Source organism: Musca vetustissima, unplaced genomic scaffold (genome assembly GCF_032173495.1).
Source record: "Musca vetustissima isolate MV318-11 ecotype Yass unplaced genomic scaffold, APGP_CSIRO_Mvet_v1 utg16895, whole genome shotgun sequence".
NCBI lineage: Eukaryota > Metazoa > Arthropoda > Insecta > Diptera > Muscidae > Musca > Musca vetustissima.
Window position 1 is genome coordinate 398,761 of NW_026883302.1, and position 18,474 is coordinate 417,234.

The 18,474-nt window shown below is 37.0% G+C and overlaps 1 protein-coding gene across 1 annotated transcript; it reads right to left on the reverse strand.

The window, feature by feature from the left end:
* Window positions 1-15,796: 15,796 nt before the first annotated feature.
* Window positions 15,797-18,168, reverse strand: LOC133330159 (uncharacterized). Its single transcript, XM_061538631.1, has 3 exons — window positions 17,920-18,168; window positions 16,126-16,937; window positions 15,797-16,049 (listed from the first exon to the last, which is right to left on the reverse strand). The coding sequence occupies exons 1-3, from the start codon at window positions 18,166-18,168 to the stop codon at window positions 15,797-15,799; spliced, it is 1,314 nt and encodes a 437-aa protein (XP_061394615.1).
* Between the last annotated feature and the right edge of the window lie 306 nt (window positions 18,169-18,474).

Below are 18,474 nucleotides of genomic sequence, written 5' to 3' on the forward strand. Positions count from 1 at the left end.
GGTTGAAAAGGAAAGGTCATATGTCTATTGAAGATTCTGGTATAGTAGTAGTAGTGAAATGGAAAATAAATATATATTGCCTATTCTATTATGTGCGTAGAAGTTCTAGGTAAGGTTTTCTCTCTATAGAGAGCACACGGTAGTGTAAGTAGTGGCTTGAATTTATGAAAGACATATAGAGTATATTTTCCCTGTGGAGAAAGTAGAAAGTGCCTCCAGTTATTGGAAGGTCAATGGAAGGTTTTCCACCTGAACATGAGCTACGTTAGGTTATACGAACTATAGAATAGGGTCTTAAGTCTATCCTATACCTATACAAGAGATCTTTCTTCTGTCGAAGGAATACATTCTGTCTACACAAGCTCTGGAGCAAGGCATACCTATATAAAAAACCTATTAAGGACCTGTATGCAAAATACCATTTTAAATCACCCGTGGTGGTTTTCTATGAGTAGGCTTTTTGTGTATAAGAAGCCAGGAAAAATCTTCGATCTAGAAACTAAGACCTATAGAAATAACTCTGTCTATATAAGATCCAGATATTGCATTCCTTAAGAAGGTTTTCAGCTTATTAAAAACCGTATAGAATTCCGTCAATAGAAGCCCCAGATATGATCTTCCTTGAGTAGATATAAAATGTACTGTGCAAATCTTTGACCTAAAACCTATGACCTATAAAAATAATTACGTCTATATAAGCCCCATATAAGGTTTTTTGAAAAAAATATAATTTAAAAAATGTACGGATTGTCCAGGCCTTGAAAAATATAATTAAAAAAAATACGGATTGTCCAGGCCTTTAAAAAAGTAACCTTTAAAAAATATATGCCTTGTCTAGGTCTTTAAAAAGGTATTCTTTAAAAAAATCTACGCCTTGAAAAAACATTCTTTAAAAAATCTGTGCCTTCTCTAGGCCTTTAAAAAAGTATTCCTTAAAAAATCCACGCCTTGGCTAGTCTTTGAAAAAAAATTGTTTAAAAGCATCCACCCCTTGTCTATACCTTGAAAAAAATATTCTTCCAAAATTATAAATCCACGCCTTGCCTAGGCCTTAAAGAAATATTCTTTAAGAAATGTACGCCTTGTCTATGCCTTGAAAAAAATATTCTTCCAAAATTATAAATCCACGCCTTGCCTAGGCCTTGAAAAAATATTATTTAAGAAATGTACGCCTTGTCTATGCCTTGAAAAAATATTCTTTAAGAAATGTACGCCTTGTCTATGCCTTGAAAAAATATTCTTTAAGAAATGTACGCCTTGTCTATGCCTTGAAAAAATATTCTTTAAGAAATCTACGCCTTGTCTAAGTCTTGAAAAATTAATATTAAAGAAATGTACGCCTTGTCTATCCCTTGAAAAAATATTATTTAAGAAATTCATGCCATGGTTAGGCCTTGAAAAATTATTCTTTAAAAAAATCCACGCATTGGTTAGGTCTTGAAAAAAATATTCTTTAAAAAATCCATGCCTTGGCTAGACCTTGAAAAAAAAATATTCTTAAATATACCTACGCCTTGTCTAGGCCTTGGAAAATGTACGGCTTGTAACTAGTCTTTGCAACAAATTTTGAGTATCTAATTATTGAAATTTAAAATATTTTCTGTTTTCAATTAAATCAAATCATGTGACTTCAACGTTAATTTTCATTACGTGATTTTATCAATATGGTTTAATTCTACAACTTCTCCTATTCGATCAGTAACTTCCCCTCTTATAACAGAATAGCTTGTTTGAAATCCACATTTCCCCGCCAATTCGACTTGCAACTTATACACAATATGTCTAATACTCTTCTAACACTACAATCGAACACATTCAGCCACAATCTAATAACCAAATGCATATTTCTCCTCCAACATTTGTTTTTTCCATGTAGGCATCTGTACTCTATTGCATTTACAGTGTATCTATGTGCATCTTCTGTGGCAATCCAGTTATTGACACCAACTATTAGTAAGTGTCACTGCTATATGCAACAAACTATAGTTCTGGTTCAGATGCCCTAAAAAAACAACTGCAACAAAAATCTGTTTTGGTTGATGCATGCCACCATCACCCAAACCAAAAAGAGATACCAATTCGATATTGGGTGGAGTTCTTGGCGATGAATGCAAAAATAGGCACGCTATCAAGAAAAAAAGTGACTACAAAACAACAATTGTCACGCAAAGCATTATTTTACTCACTTTTCAACATCACCGGTGGAGGCAACAGGAAAAACAATGATAAATGCAAATTATTTATATCAACGGTGGAGGTAATTTTTTTCTATTTTTTTTTTTGTTTGCGGATTTATAGAAAATCGGCAAAAGTTTTTATTTTCCATTCATAGAAGGGATATAAAGATTATCCCAACGCGTCAGCTCGTTTGTAAAGACTCCCTGAGCTTAAGCTCGTTCATAAAAACTCCCTTTTTGCTCGCCTAGAATGGCTTCGAGAGCTTAGTCGTCCATAGAGTGTTATTGTCCTTCAACTTATCTATATAGATTCCCCGAGCTTCAATTCGCCTATATAGACTCCCTGATATTCAGCTCGCCAATGAAAAACCACCCGAGTTTCTAAACAGGCTACCTGTCATTCAGCTCGTTTATTTTTTTCTGCCTGAGCTACAGTTTGTTTATGAAGAATACCTGAGCTTCACCAAGCCCAGGTATTCAGCTTTTATAAAAACCACCTGAACACCAACTCATCTATAAATACTCCCTGCCCTTATCTCTTTTATAAGGACTTCCTATAAAGACTCCCAATATTCAGCTCACATATAAAGATCATCTGAGCTTCAGATCGTCTATAATAACTTCCTGGCCCTTCAGTTCGTTAATAAATATACCCTACCCTTCAGTTCGTCCGTATAGGCTCCCTGCGCTTCAGATCGTCTATAAAGACTTCCTGATACTTCAACTCGTTTATAAAGGCTTCCTGATTCTTCAGCTTGTCTATATAGTAGATCTGCTCTTGAAATCGTCTATAAAGACTCCTTAAGCATCCCTGAGCTTAAGCCTGTCTATAAAGTCTTCCTGGCCTTCAGCTCGCCTCCCTGACATTCATTTCGTCCCTAAAGACTCCCAGAGCTTTCACTCGACTTTAAAAATCCCTGAGCTTCAGTTCGCTTATATATATTTCGTGATCCTTAGTCCCCCTATAAAGAATTCTTACTCTTTCTCTTATCTACCCTACTTTTCATCTCTTCCATAAGGACTCCCTGCCCTTCAGCTCGTCTATAAAGACTCTCTATCCTTAACCTCGTATATAAAGACTCCCAGGTTTTCAGCTCATCTATAAAGACCACCTAAGCTTCAGATTATCCATAAAGACTTCCTGCCCCTTCAGTACGTCTAGTAGCCTGAGCTTCAACTCGTCTATAAAAATTACCTGATTCTTCAGTTTATCTATATAGTAGATCTATCTATATAGTAGATCGTATATAAAGACTTCTTAAGCATCCCTGCGCTTAAGCCTATCTATAAAGTCTTCCAGGCCTTTAGCTCGCCTTCAGAGACTTTCTGAGATTCATCTCGTCTATAAAGACTAGAAGAGTTTTCGCTCATCTTTAAAAAATCCCTGAGCTTCAGTTCGCTTATATAGATTCCGTGATCCTTGGCCCCTCTATAAGGAATCCTCACCTCCTGAGTTCTTACATGTTCGATGTGTATGAGCAACATCAACATTTCTCTCTTTACAACTTGTAAATCAATCTCAACCAATTGTAGCTTATGGCCTGTTGACTCGGATAGTGACACCGACCATTAGTAAGAGGTGCCATTAATGAAGGTAACAACAACTACACGAAAATCACCATCCTAGCATTGTCGGTCGTAACATGCAGTTCAATGCATTTTGCGAAATCGGACACCGTTAACGCCCTAACAGCACAAACCAAACTGAAGACATCCGGGACAATTGTGAATTAGAGGTTCCTTGTGGGGAAAACAGCACTGCGAAAAATATTGCAATCGCCAAAAATAAAAACAACTACAAAACAACATTTGTCACGCAATGTAACTATGAAAGTGCGTTTATCTTCTATGTGGTTGGTGGCTTTTGCCTTCCTGCTTCTTTGTTGCCGCTATTTTTTTTTAACGAATTCGAAAATCTAAACCGTTGCCTGTTCAATCGGGCAACATGCAAATTACTTGGTGGCGAATGGTAATGGCGTGGTTGTGGCATGCCGCCACCACACACACCACATTAGAATCTGTGGCTTGTATCAATTCTAAGCGATTTGCCAAATGTTATACTAACAATGATCTGCCAGCCTGACGAATAACGACGACTAGCTGCTTGTGAGTGTGCGTGTTGGCATTTTAATTAATAGGAAAATTTTTTGATTGTTGAAAATCTATGGAAATGGGATGGGAATTGGCATGGTATAGCAACTGTGTTGGTGTGTGTACCTGAGTGTCATTCATGGTATTCGTTTTAAAATGCAATCATTTGCTTTTTAACGCCTTCCATCAAGGCATGACATTAAATGGCATTTCCTGGCCGTATGTGATTGTTGATGAAATTTCAGGTCTCAGTAGGAGAAATTATGAGCATCCCATCTATCAATGGGGAAACAGGGCATATTGCAATAGTTTTTTTTTAATAAAAGGATAAATAACTGGCAGAGGTACACAAATTCGACAAGCTGAAGTTGAATGAATCAATGCAGAGGAATTTTACAAACGATATGAAGTTCTGAGAGTTTTTATAGACGAGGTGAATTTCAGGGAGTCTTTATATACGAGCAGAAGTTCAGGGAGTTTCTATAGATGAGCTGAAGCTTCGAGAGTCTTTATAGATAAGCTGAAGCTGAGGGAGTCTATAGAGACAAGCTCAACAACTCAGGGAGTATTTATAGATGAGCCGAAGCTCAGGGAGTCTTTATAAATGAGCTGGAATTAAGGGATCTTAGGGGGTCTTTAAAGGCTAGCTGAAAGACAGGAAATCTTCACAGATGAGCTAAAGGAAGGCAGGCATTCTTTATAGACGAGCTGATTCTCTAGGAGTCTTTTTAGACAAGCTGGAGCTTAGGGAGTCTTTATAGATGAGCTGGAGCTCAGGGAGTCTTTAAAAACGAGGCGAAGCCCAGGGAGTCTTTATAAACGAGGCGAAGCTCAGTGAGTCTTTATAGAATTGCTGGATCTTAGGGAGTCTTTATACATGAGCTGGAGCTCAGGGAGCTGGAGAGATCTGGAAGAAAAAAAAAACTGGAGCGCAGGGAGTCTTTGTACACGAACTGAAGCTTAGGGAATCTTTATAGAACTGGACTGGAACTGGAGCTCAATGAGTCTTTATAGGCTATTTGGAGTTCAAGGAGTCTTTATAGGCCAGTTGGAGCTCTTCTATAGACTAGCTAGAGCTCAGGGAGGCTATATAGAAGATCTGAGGCTCAGGGAATCTTTATAGACGAGGTAGAGCTCAGGGAGTCTTTATAGATGAGCTGAAGCTCAGAGGGTCTGTATAGACGAGTCTTTAAGGCAAGATGAACCTCATGAAGTCTTTATAGACCAGCTGGAACTCAGGGAGTCCTTATAGGCGAGCTGGAGCTCAGGAAGTCTTTATAGAAGAGCTGGAGTCTTCATAGACGAATGACAGCACAGGGAGTTTATATAGATGAGCTGAAGCCCTAAGAGTTTTTATAGAGTTTTTATATACGAGGCGAAGCTCCGGGAGCCTTTATAGACGGGCATATGGATCAGGGAGTCTTTGTAGACGTGCTGAACCTACAAGGCGATGTTAATCGGGTAGACTTTTTAGAATTCAGGGTCCTATATGGCCGAGCCGATGAGCGACTCTCTATAGACGAGTCAAGTGACAGTATATACTAATGGAGCTGAAACTCTGGTAGACCTGAAGGTCAGAAAGTTTTCTAGACGAGATTTTATTTATTTATTATCTTGACATATTTTATACATATATAATACATGTTTGAGGTTATACACAGTTCGCCAAATCCGAACTTATCACAATAGTTATTAAAAATATGTTGTTTCTTTTTTAATTAAAAAATACATTAACATTATTTTCCATTGACAATTCAAATAATTCCTTCATTTGATGGGCCAATTCCCGGTCGACAATATCGCCACCTCGGTTCATAATATCATTGGTAATTTCCTCATCACTGGGTTCTGCATTTAGCATTTGTTCCGCTGACAAACCATGAGGTTCTACCATTTCCAATAGGAATCCAGATGCTATTAAAAGACTATGGGGTAAAAAGCGGATGTATTCCTTGAGCAAGGCGTTGAACCTAAGCAACAACGAAAGAACATTGATATTTATAAAGAATAGCAAAATTTTGGATTTTGAAAAAATACTCACCTCAAATATTGGGGCAAGGGTCGTTGAGCAATTCGCTCATAGCTCAATCTTAGATGTTGACAATAACTACCAAATATGTCCCTGAAATAGGTGTAACGCAACTCAGCTAGTGTTGATAATGAGAGCAAAATCGACAAATCCAACATTGGCGATGAAACCCTCAATGTTTGTAAATCAAACATCATAATGTCGCTGGGCATTCCCTCCTCGTCATATTTATAGGCTAAATTATTACGCAAATAATCACCATGACACAAGGTGACATAGGGCTCCTTGGGCTTAACTAATTGTCGGCCATAGGCCATGGGCTTGCTCAACAGTTCTCGAATACTTTCTAAGAAATTCACGGGAATCTCTTTGAAATATTTTCTAGTACTTCTTATAGTTCTCTCCACGCCGCATTGTAAGGTGAGGGCCCATTTGTGTTGGAGCTCATCGTTGGCATAACGTGCTTCCATTAGTCCCTGGATCAGCTTCTCGAATTCTTCTTTATTCCCATGTCTCAATGCAAAGCCCAAAGCATGAAATTGTGCCAAATATTTCATAGCCATAATCGTGTGATATAATGACAGATTAAATTTATTTTCGGTAAGCTGCCAGCCATTCGAAGTGAAATCTTCCGTTATAACAATGGCTGAATTCCGTTGTAAGTCGCCATAATAAAACTTGGTTGTATTTAAGGATACTTTTCCGAATTTCTCCAAATATGGTATTATGGTTTCATAAGCCAATATTTCATTGTTGAATAGAGCCTTGAAACTGACAGCTTCGAATATTTCTTCTGGCATTGTTGCGGATTTCTAAAAAAAAAAAAAAAACAAAAATATAGAAATTAAAAAAAGAAAAATAAGACAAGCTGAAGTTCCGGTAGATGTACTGGCGGACTGAAGCGGACTGAAGCTCTGTTAGTCTATGAGCCAAAGAATTAGGATTTTTATAGACGAGGTAAACTTTATAGATTAAATGAAGCTCTGATTGTTTGGGGAGGAACAACTGAAATTCTGGAAGTATTTTTAGACAATCTGTAGATCATGGAATCTTTGTAGACAAGATTAATCTCAGGAATTCCTTATAGACGAGCTGAAGCTCAGGGAGTCTTTATAGACGAGTTGAAGCTCCAGGAATCTTTTTAGATAGTCTTTATAGACGAGATGAATCTCAGGAAGTTTTTGCAGACGAGCTGAAACTTAGAGATTTTTAAAAACAGGAGATATGGACGATAAAACTGTAGCAGCCTTTGAAGGCGAACTGAATTTCTGGGAGCCTTTATAGGTGAGCTGAAGTTCAGGGAGTGTTTGTAGGCGATTTCAACTTCTGGGAGTCCTTATAGAGGAGCTGGATCTTGGGTAGTCTTTGTAGATGAGCTGATAATCAGGTAGTTTTTATATACGAGCTGAAGCTCAGAGAGTCTTGACAGTTGAGCTGGACCTCAGGAAGTGGATTTGTGGGAACTTTTATGGGTGAGCTGAAGTTCAGCGAGTGTTTGTAGGCGAATTCAACTTCAGGGAGTCCTTATAGAGGTGCTGTATCTTGTGTAGTCTTTGTAGACCAGCATAGATGAGTTGGAGCTCAAGAAGTCTTTATAGAAGAACTGGAGGGTAGGGAGTCTTTATGGGCGAGCTGAAGTTCAGGTAGTCATTATATACGGGCTTCATTTCAGGGATTAGACGAGCTGGAGCGTTGGGAGTCTTTATGGGCGAGCTGGAGCTAAGGTAGTATTTATACACGAGCTGAAGCTTAGCGAGTCTTTATAAACTAACTGGAGTTCAGGCAGTCTTTGTGGACGACCTGGATTAGGTAGACTTTATAGACGAACTGAAGCTCAGGAAGTTTTTATAGATGAGCTGGAGTTCACGCAATTTTTAGACGAGCTGGAGCTCAGGGAGTTTTTATAGACGAGCTGAAGCCCAGGGAGTCCAAGGAGACTAGCTGGAGCTCAGGAAATCTTTATAGACGAGCTGGAGCTAAGGAAATCTTTATAGACGAGCTGGAGCTCATTGAGTTTGATTCTCAGGAATCATTTATAGACGAGCTGAAGCACAAGCAATCTTTTTAGACGAGCTGAAGCTCAGAAAGTCTTTAAACGTGCTGGATCCCAAAAAATCTTTTTAGATGAATCTTTTAGACGAGCTGGATCTCAGCGAGGTCATATTCATAAAACAAAAATAATTAAAGTATTAGCACCAAACATTTTATTATATACGAACAGAATTACACATACATATACATAGATATTAGCTTATAACACAAATATATATCACACAGGAAAAATATCAACATTATATTTCGTTGACAGATCATAGAGCTCCTTAATTTGATGGGCCAATTCGCGATCGACAAGTTCGCCACCCTTAAACATAATTTCTTTATAGATTTCCTCATCACTGGGTTCAGAATTTAGCAATTGTTCACTTGACAGACCATGGGGTTCGACCAGTTCCAAAAGAAATGTTGAGGTAGTTAAGATACTGTGCGGCAAATAGGCAACATATTCCTTTAGGAGGGAGTCATAACTAAAAAGTAAAATGGATTAAATTATAATATATTATTGAAAATTGTGAATAAAAATCCGTAACCAACCTTAAATATTCCGGCAATGACTGTCCGGTGATCTTTTCATAATTTTCTTTTAAGTGATGACAATAGGTTCCGAAAATCTCGCTGAAATATTTATAACGTACCTCAGCCAATGTTGATAGGGCCAAAAAGATAGTCAAATCCAACATGGGCGATGACACCCTCAATGTTTGTAAATCGAACATCATTATATCCACGGGCCGACCCTCAACATATTTATAGGCCACATTATTACGCAGATAATCACCATGACAGAGAGTGACAAATGGCTCCTTAGGCTTAACTAATTCTCTACAATATGGCATCGGATTTATGAGTAAATTTTTAAACTTCTCCAAAAAATTAATCGGAACTTCTCGTTGATATGCCTTGGCACTTTTCACTGTACGCTCTAGACCACATTTTAATGTCAAGGCCCAGCGGGGATGTATGTCATCGGTACCATAACGTGATTCGGCCAATTCGCATGTTAACTTTTGAAATGCGCTTTTATCTTTATGGTGCAAGGCAAATCCGACTGCATGAAATTTAGCCAAATATTTGATGGCCATTAGAGCGTGATCCAATGACAGATTATAATTATCTTTGGCCACTTGCCAACCATTGCTACCAAAATCTTCTGTTATTACAGTTGCAGAACTTTTTTCCAAGTTGCCATAATAGAAGCGGGCGGTATTGAATTTAATGCCTCCAAACTTCTCCAATGTTGGTATGATATTTTCATAGGCTAAAATTTCATTGTTAAACAGGGCCTTAAAACTCACCGCATCGAATATTTCCTGTGACATTGGTGGGGTTTTCTAAAAGTGAGGGGGAAAATATTTTAAAAAAATCCACTCCTATATTAAACCATGTAAACATATTTTTAAAAATCTACGCTTTGTGATGGCCCTAGAAAAAATCCAAGCCAATATTAAGCCTTGAAAAAATATTTTTAAAAAGTCCACGACTTGTGGTGGCTTTAGAAAAAAATTCACGCTTTGTTATATTTTAATCCACGCCTATATTAAACCTTGAAAAAATATTTTAAGCAGTGAGCGGAGCAGTATAGTCGGACAGGGTTGACTATATCATACCCTAAACAATTACCACGGAACTCGAACATTCTGCAGATTTTTATTCCGAGCCTGGGCAATATTTCGTGATAGCACCTCTTCCTTACACTGGCATATTTTCCGAATATATTCAGTACTGTCCTCCTAATTACTTGCACAGATCAACTCAAAAAAAAAAAAAAAAAAAACGCACACACACACATACACACACAAAAATAAATTCCTCGGTCCACTTCATCCCAAAATTGTGTCTGATCATCACCGAAAATTATAGGCGATGTTCTTGACCATGACCATGGAACACTTCAAAGCGATCAGCGCTATATTTCCGGCCTCTACTGTGGTAATGTGATAGTAAATAATATGAGAACTCATAAGCACCTGTAAATATTACGTGTAAATATTTACGTGTAACTCCCTCATCCGAGTACATACGACAATATAATTGCTGTCAATTTAAAGGCCAACCACTCCTCTTGGATATACACTCAACTTCTCGGGTCTATGTCCATCAGGAGTATATAAATTCGCTACACAAAAGTCAGGGTCCATTTGAACCGCTAAATATTGACCGATCTTCTTCTTCTTCCCCTCCTCCATGTAAAAATTCGACATGTTTGAGCTGTAACAGCGGCCTCTGGAGCGACCAGAAAAACCGACAAAAGTTTAGTACTTGGTCCATTTCATCCCCTAAATATTAACCGATCGTTAACAAAAACAATAGGTGTTTTTATTGGCCAGAACCCATCTTACATGCAAAATTTTGTGAAGATTGGTCCAAAACTGTGCCCTGTATCGTGTTTACAAATTATAATGGACTGAAGGACGGACGGACGCACACATATGTCTAGATCGACTCAGCTAGTCGATATATGACGATGGGTATACCTAAAGGTGGGTCTAGGACCAATATTTCGCGGCGTTACAAACTCTTGGGGCTGCACAAACCTATAATACCCTGACAACATAGTTGTGTAGAGTATACAAAATCCACGCCTTGTGCTGGTCCTAGAAAAAATCCACTCCTATATTAAGCTTTGAAAAAATATTTTTAAAAAGTTTGAGCTCTGAAAATAAAATACTTTTTAAGAAATCCAAGCCTTGTTTGAGCTCTCAAAAAATATTTTTAAAAAATCAAAGTCTCGTTTGAGACCTGAAAACATATTTTTGAAAATAAATGCCTTTTCCCTTTTAAAATCTCGAAAAAAATATTCTAAATAATCTATGCTTTTTTAAAGTGTTTCAATACTTCGAAAATATGTTCTAAGTGTTATCTATCTTAAGTGGACCCTTTTCAAACTACAGACGACCTCTTGATAATTTGTCACTCTTGAAAACCTCTACACAGTTTTTTTCCTTTCAAAATACCACATATTTGTCGCCCAGTGTAGTCAATTTTTAGCTCTCTGTAGTTTGCATTTCTCAGGGTTGCCATATTACATATAATAATCAGAATCATCAAAATAGGAAAATCATCCTACAAAGTAGACCGATATCAATAATTTTATGTAGAGAGATTTACTACCCAATTTGCTACGCAACGTTTAACAAGCAGGGACCACAAGGAGACGTTATTTCTAGGATACGATAGATGGCAGTCCATGCTTTTTAATCCATGTTTTTTTTAATGTTTTCATAGGGCTGGATTGTTTCAATACTTAGAAAATATGTTCTAAGTGTTATCTATCTTAAGTGGACCTTTTCAAACTACAGACGACCTCTTGATAATTTGTTTCCTTTTTTCCTTTCAAAATACCACATATTGTCGCCCAGTGTAATCAAAACTGATGCATCGCTTACACGAAGTGCAAAGTCATGGCACGTTTTGTGTAAATACAATGGCTCACTCTTCTCACAATAGTTTACTGCTTGTTTGACTAACAATTATTTGATTAGTTGTGATAAAAATAAAACACTCTACTGTTTTGAATGAAAAACAACAAAACAAGTTTATAATTTGTATGTGTGTGTGGAAAAATTAAAAATAATATTATCAACAAAAAAATTCTACCGCTTGTAAAAATTTCAACATTGTAGGAGGCCTTGGAAAATATTTGTTAATGTGATTTGGAAAATCCCGAACAGAAGGACTTAAATCAGAGTTTATACCTCCCCTCTCATACTTTGAGATGGATTTCAGAATAAAAGTTTTGCCAACACGAAACCCATGTATCCGAACTTTTCAAATTCACACATATAATATAATAATTTAATATGTTGTTGTTCTATTAACCATACAACAAATCGCACTTAATTTATTAAAATAAACCATTTCCTCCCACAATTACCTTTACAAACAATTTTATTTCCTCGTCACCTGCGGCACCCTCATACCCATAAACGATTCGTGCCCGATAACATTGTGTCAACATAAAAGCTTCTTGGGCGCCAATAAATTGTACGGTTACGTCTTTGATTTTGAATTTATCCACCTCCATTATGTCGTCATTGGTATTCCGAAATTTACCATCTTTCAATAATCGCGGTATCATTTCGTTTTTTAACCATTTCACTTCCGCATCAATAGAATTTGTCGTTGATGGTGATGCCATTTTTAATTATTTTTTAAAATATTGTTTTTTTTTTCTCTATATAATTAAAGATAATTTAGAAAAATAAAAAAAAAATCCCGTCTATTTGTTGGCTTTGTGACTTAATGATCGTCTCGTCGAATGTATCTGGCCGTCGATTTGAATGCAACTGAATGCCGCACCATGCGATTCGTGTTGTTATCTTTGTGTATTCGGAACAGAACTCATCTACTCAGTGATTGTGAGATAAACGGAATGGTGGAAATGAAATAGGGGTACTCACAACTAGATCACTTGTATTTTTTCTGTAATAGTCGTATTCGATTATATCTACAATTGTTTTATTTTTTAAAATAGATAACAATGTATTGCACGCCTCCCGCAAAGCCTACAAATCATGTTGCTATGATTAATGGCTACGCTCCGAAACCTTAGGGGTTTTTTAAGAAACAAAAAAATCGACGAAGAATTCTCTCAACCCCTTACACCTAACATGATTATTGTTATCAATGTATATTTATTTCCTGAATTCCCCTAACACTACAGATAAGAGAGTAGCGTGAGTATTTTTAGCTCTTTGTAGTTTGCATTTCTCAGGGTTGCCATATTATATAAAATATATAGGAACACACAGTTAACAAGTAGATTCGTTTGTTATACTCTCCATGAGGTGGGCATTTAAAATACCCGTCATCTTTCGGGACATTCCTAAGTGTCGATAAAAATGGTAAAATAATAGGTCAGAAGAACGAAATTAGAGCCAATTCGGTTAAAAATGTGCCCAAAATCATCAAAATAGGAAAATCATCCTACAAAGTAGATCGATATCAATAATTTTATGTAGAGAAATTTGCAAAGTACCAAATTACAGTCCATTATGTTAAACAACGTGAACAAACTGTCCAATATACCGAATAGTGGGGAATGCAATTATATTAAAGATATCATTAAAGGTGGACCGATATCAATAACACAGTAGTTTTGATTTAGCTGCCTTGTATATAACTGCACTTTGAATTATGCTGTCCTGTTTTGGTACGTTTTTTTTCAGATACTTTCTCAAATATTTCGTTTAAGTGCACAATACGTACCTGCATATTTAAGATAACAGCTCAAAATATTTGCACTTTTTCGCTCTCTATACTTAATATGTTTGCATTTAGCTGCCCAGAAAATTATAATAAGTAATGTATGGGGACAATCCCAGGGGTATAAAAATCCACGCCTTCAATAGGATTCATTTGTTTTTGGTACCGAGAATGGCATGTCCTCTAAATAAAATCCTTTTGACATTCTCTATTCATTCGATGATCCCTGATTCGACATCAACATATTACGATAACATAAAATAGGAAACACAGAAGGTGACGCCACCTAGAGATAGATCGAAACGTTTAACAAGCAGGGGCCACCATACCTTTGCTGGAATATAAACAACAATTATTATCGACACTGATTCAAGGTCTAATCGAATAAGAAGGAGAGACTTTGTACGTTGCTCGTCAATTATCCAGTTGGGAATTTTCATCAGATTCAGTGTAACCAATATGAGCTGCTACGACAATAACGCTTATTTTTATTCGGAAACAAGCAATCGTTTGCTTATACAACAATATATGAAATGGTTGGATTTTAATGCGAAAGCCATAGACGCAGAGTAATCTTAATAAACCCTTTACCTGAAGGAGACTGTTTAATAAATCTAAAATTCCTCCAAATATATGTCAGAGACGATGCCCGCTCATCATACCCGCTTGTCTAATAAAAACCCGGTAAATGATCCGTACATATATTTATATCGTACCATTTGGTTGGTTTCCATCGGTTTTTTCTTTTCTAATGCAGATGGTTATAATTTGACATTTCGGTTTCTTACAAGGCTTTAAGGCCTCCTTGCAGAAAATTTGTTGACATAGTATCCATATAAATATCCTAACCTGATTTTTTATACTATGTGACTGTAATTTTGACATTGGCGCTGCCATCTATCGTTGCCTAGGAACAATTCGGAGATTAATTTCGTGGTGTGATTGCCGTCCTTGCTTATTTAATGTGGCCATTTTCCATATAAATGGCGCTATCTCTTGCCATTCCGATCATAAGTTGCCATCATGTGCTGATGTTGATGCCGAGATTTTGTATTTGAAATGTCGGGGAACCTGACATTAGCACTGCCATCTATCGTTGCCTAGGAACAATTCGGAGATTAATTTCGTGGCGTGATTGCCGTCCTTGCTTATTTAATGTTGCCATTTTCCTCTATCCTCTGGCGCTATCTCTTGCCATTCCGATCATAAGTTGCCATCATGTGCTGATGTTGATGCCGAGATTTTGTATTTGAAAACCGAAAACCAACATTGAAGGCCAAAATGTCCCTCCTTTCCACTGCACTACATTACTACGGTTTGACATGTTCAGTGGAAATGTCAAGGGATTTTGCATGCATTTCATCTGGAGGAGGATACAAGTTTCTGTTTTACTCTAATATGTCCCGGGACCCATAGCACATTACCCGATGCACTACGCTACCACGTTTTGCAGTTGGTGTCCTGATTTATTTATTTAATTATGCAATTTTGCTCTGGGAGGCGCTCTTCTGTCATACATATTTTGTGTCGATGTTATTATTAGAGGTTGGTTATTAGAAATGTCGAGGTGCTTCGTGTGTATTTCATAAGGAAAATTGTGTAAGCTTCTTTTTATAAATATTGGAAAAATACTTCGAAATTATGTTTTCTCTTCCCCCTGAATTCGGCGCGGGGAGCCATAGTTTGGCTCTGCACTACGCTACCACTTTTTGACCTGTGCAGTAGTTGGGGTCTTAGCTAATTTAGTGTTGCCATTTTCCTCTAAGTGGCGTTATCTCTTGCCATTCCTATTTTGTGTTATTCTTATGTGTTGACATCGATGCCGAATTTGGTTATATGAAATGGCATGGGGACTTCAGATGCATGTAAGCCTCTGTTTAAAATTATTTGGAAACCACTTTTTATGATTTTTTTCTCTTCCTCTGGGGTTTGCACTATGCTACCGCTGTGTGACAAGTGAATTGTTGTGTTGTTTGGGTCCTTGCTTTTCCGGAGTTGCAATTTTCCTCCAGGTGGCGCTATCTTGTGTTATCCTCATGTGTTGATGCCGATGTTAGTTAATAGAAAAGCTAGGGGATTTCGAATAAATTTCAAATGGAGGGAGATAAAGCCTCCTTTTACAAATATCTTTAAGTATGCCAGACCGCATAATTTTTTTTTATAGATAAAACACAATTTTCTGGATATAAATAAACACAGTGTGTTTCTTATTTATTAAATACTTTTTAAATAACATTTAAATGCAAATATCAACTTTGTATTGTGTGGCAAGTTCGTATAATTCCTTCATTTGATGGGCCAATTCACGATCCATAACCTCACCACCTCGTCGCATAGCATCTTCAATGATCTCTTCATCCGAAATCTCTTGAGTTAACATTTCACCGGCGGATATGTCCATGGGTTCAACTAAATCGGGTAAAAACCAAGAGGATGTATAGACCACATTGGGCAGACAGCGGATGTATTCCTTGATTAGGGAATCAAAACTGAAAAGAGGAAAATACAAAATAGTCAGAATCTTTTATCTCAGTTCAAAATTTTGTGATTAAAAAAAGTATCTACCTCAAATATTCCGGTGCTGGCATTTTTGCAAATTCCTCAAAATACTCCTTTAGCTGCTGAGAATAGGTTTCAAAGATTTCCCGGAAATGTTTATGACGTACCTCGGCAAATGTTGATAATCCCAAGAATGTGGTTAAATCAATCATGGGCGATGCCACTCGTAATGTTTGCAAATCAAACATCATGATATCATGGGGACATTGATTACCGTTATCTTCACCTTGATATTTATAGGCCACATTATTTCTCAAATAATCACCATGACAGAGAGTAACAAACGGCTCCTCGGGTTTTACCAAACGTCTGCCATATTCAAGGGCATTACTTAATACCTCTTCATATTTCTGTAGAAATTCTTCAGGAATGTGTGGCTGATATTTCCGAGTCACCTTGCGAGAACGTACTTTACCAGTTGTCACTTTCACTACGAAAGGATGATGTTCGATGTCAGACGCGTAACGTGATTCCAACAGACCTTTTGTGAGTTCTTCGAACTTTGTTTTATTTACGGTCCTCAAAGCAAATCCAGCGGCATGAAATTTGGCTAAATATTTCACAGCGATCAGGGTGTGGTCCAGTGAAAGGTTGACCCGTTCTTTGGTCACCCTCCAACCGTTACTACCAAAATCTTCGGTAATCAATGTGGCTGAATTCTTTTCCAAATTGGCATAATAAAATTTGGCCACATTCAGATTAACTTGGGTAAAATCGGCAATGGCTGGTAGAATTTGTTCATAACCGAGTATTTCATTGCTAAACAAGGCCTTGAAATTGATTGCATCAAATAGGTCTTGAGGTAATGGTGGGGTTTTCTAAGAAAAAAAGAAAACAATCGAAAATATGTCAAATAATTATTTGGTCTATGTTTGTGTTTGTTGTAACTACACAGATAAGATTTTTCACGTCAAATAGTGCTTGAAAATGTTTAATCTGTTCGCAAGCTGATAACAGAACGTGAGTGGTCATTTTATCAAGCAGATAATTTCCGAAAACTCCATATGGTTCTTAATTTACAGGTAGCATTGAAGAGTTACAGAAAGTCATTTAGCTATAACAGAGCTTCAGGAAGTCTTTTTGTCATATAGAAAAGTTTCAGAAAGTATTCCAGCTATAGAAACGCTTGAGAAGGTCTTCTAGCTATAGAAAAGCTTCAGAAGATCTTTTTTATGTGGAAGAGCTTCGAAAGGTCTTCTATCCATAGAAGAGCTTCTGAAGTTCTTCTATCCATAGAAGATCTTAAGAAGGTCTTCTATGCATAGAAAGGCTTCAGAATGTTTTCTATCCATAGAAGATCTCCAGAAGGTCTTCAATCCATAGAAAAGCTTCAGAAGGTATTTTATCCATAGAAAAGCTTCAGAAGGTCTTCTATCCATAGAAGAGCTTCAGAAGGTCTTCTATCCATAGAAGAGCTTCAGAAGGTCTTCTATCCATAGAAGAGCTTCAGAAGGTCTTCTATCCATAGAAGAGCTTCAGAAGGTCTTCTATGGTTAGAAGATCTTCAGAATGTTTTCTATCCATAGAAGATCTTCAGAAGGTCTTCAATGCATAGAAAAGCTTCAGAAGATATTTTATCCATAGAAAAGCTTCAGAAGATCTTCTATCCATAGAAGAGCTTCAGAAGGTCTTCTCTACATAGAAGATCTTCAGAAGGTCTTCTATACATAGAAGATTTTCAGAAGGTCTTCTATCCATAGAAATGCTTCATGAGATCTTCTGATTTTTTAAATACTTCCCCAAATCGTCTTCGTCTTGAACTTGTTTCTATTTTCAGACATGTTTTTAGTTTTTATTCACCTTCACAAATAAATTCACCTCACACTCGTCTCCCTTGAATTCATACCGCACTTTGGATCTATAACATATGGTTAACATAAAAGCCTCTTGCGTACCGATGAAATCAATTTGTATATCCAAAATGTTAAAGTTCTCCACATCCCTATCATCTTGAATATTTTCAATAAGTTTTCGTTCTTTTAATAATTTCGGTATTATTTCATTTTTTAACCATTCAATTTCCAGATTAATATCATTTGTTGATGCCATAATAAATAAATTTTCGATAATTAACAAAAACACAAACAGACGATTCAAAATACTCGACGGACGACAAAGAATACGACGCGTGCGACACGACTGAGGCCGAACATAAAACTACTGAATTTGTTTTTCGGCAAGCTGAAGAGAGATTTGATTAAAATACATTTTTTGGATTAGGTAGATATTTAGTATTATGATAAGCTTAATTGAGTGAGACAAAGAGAGAGAGGGAGAGAAAAATAGAGAGGGGGAGCATTAGATAAAGATCCAACAAATAAAGCCCAAACAGTCACTCTCGGCTACAACAATGAA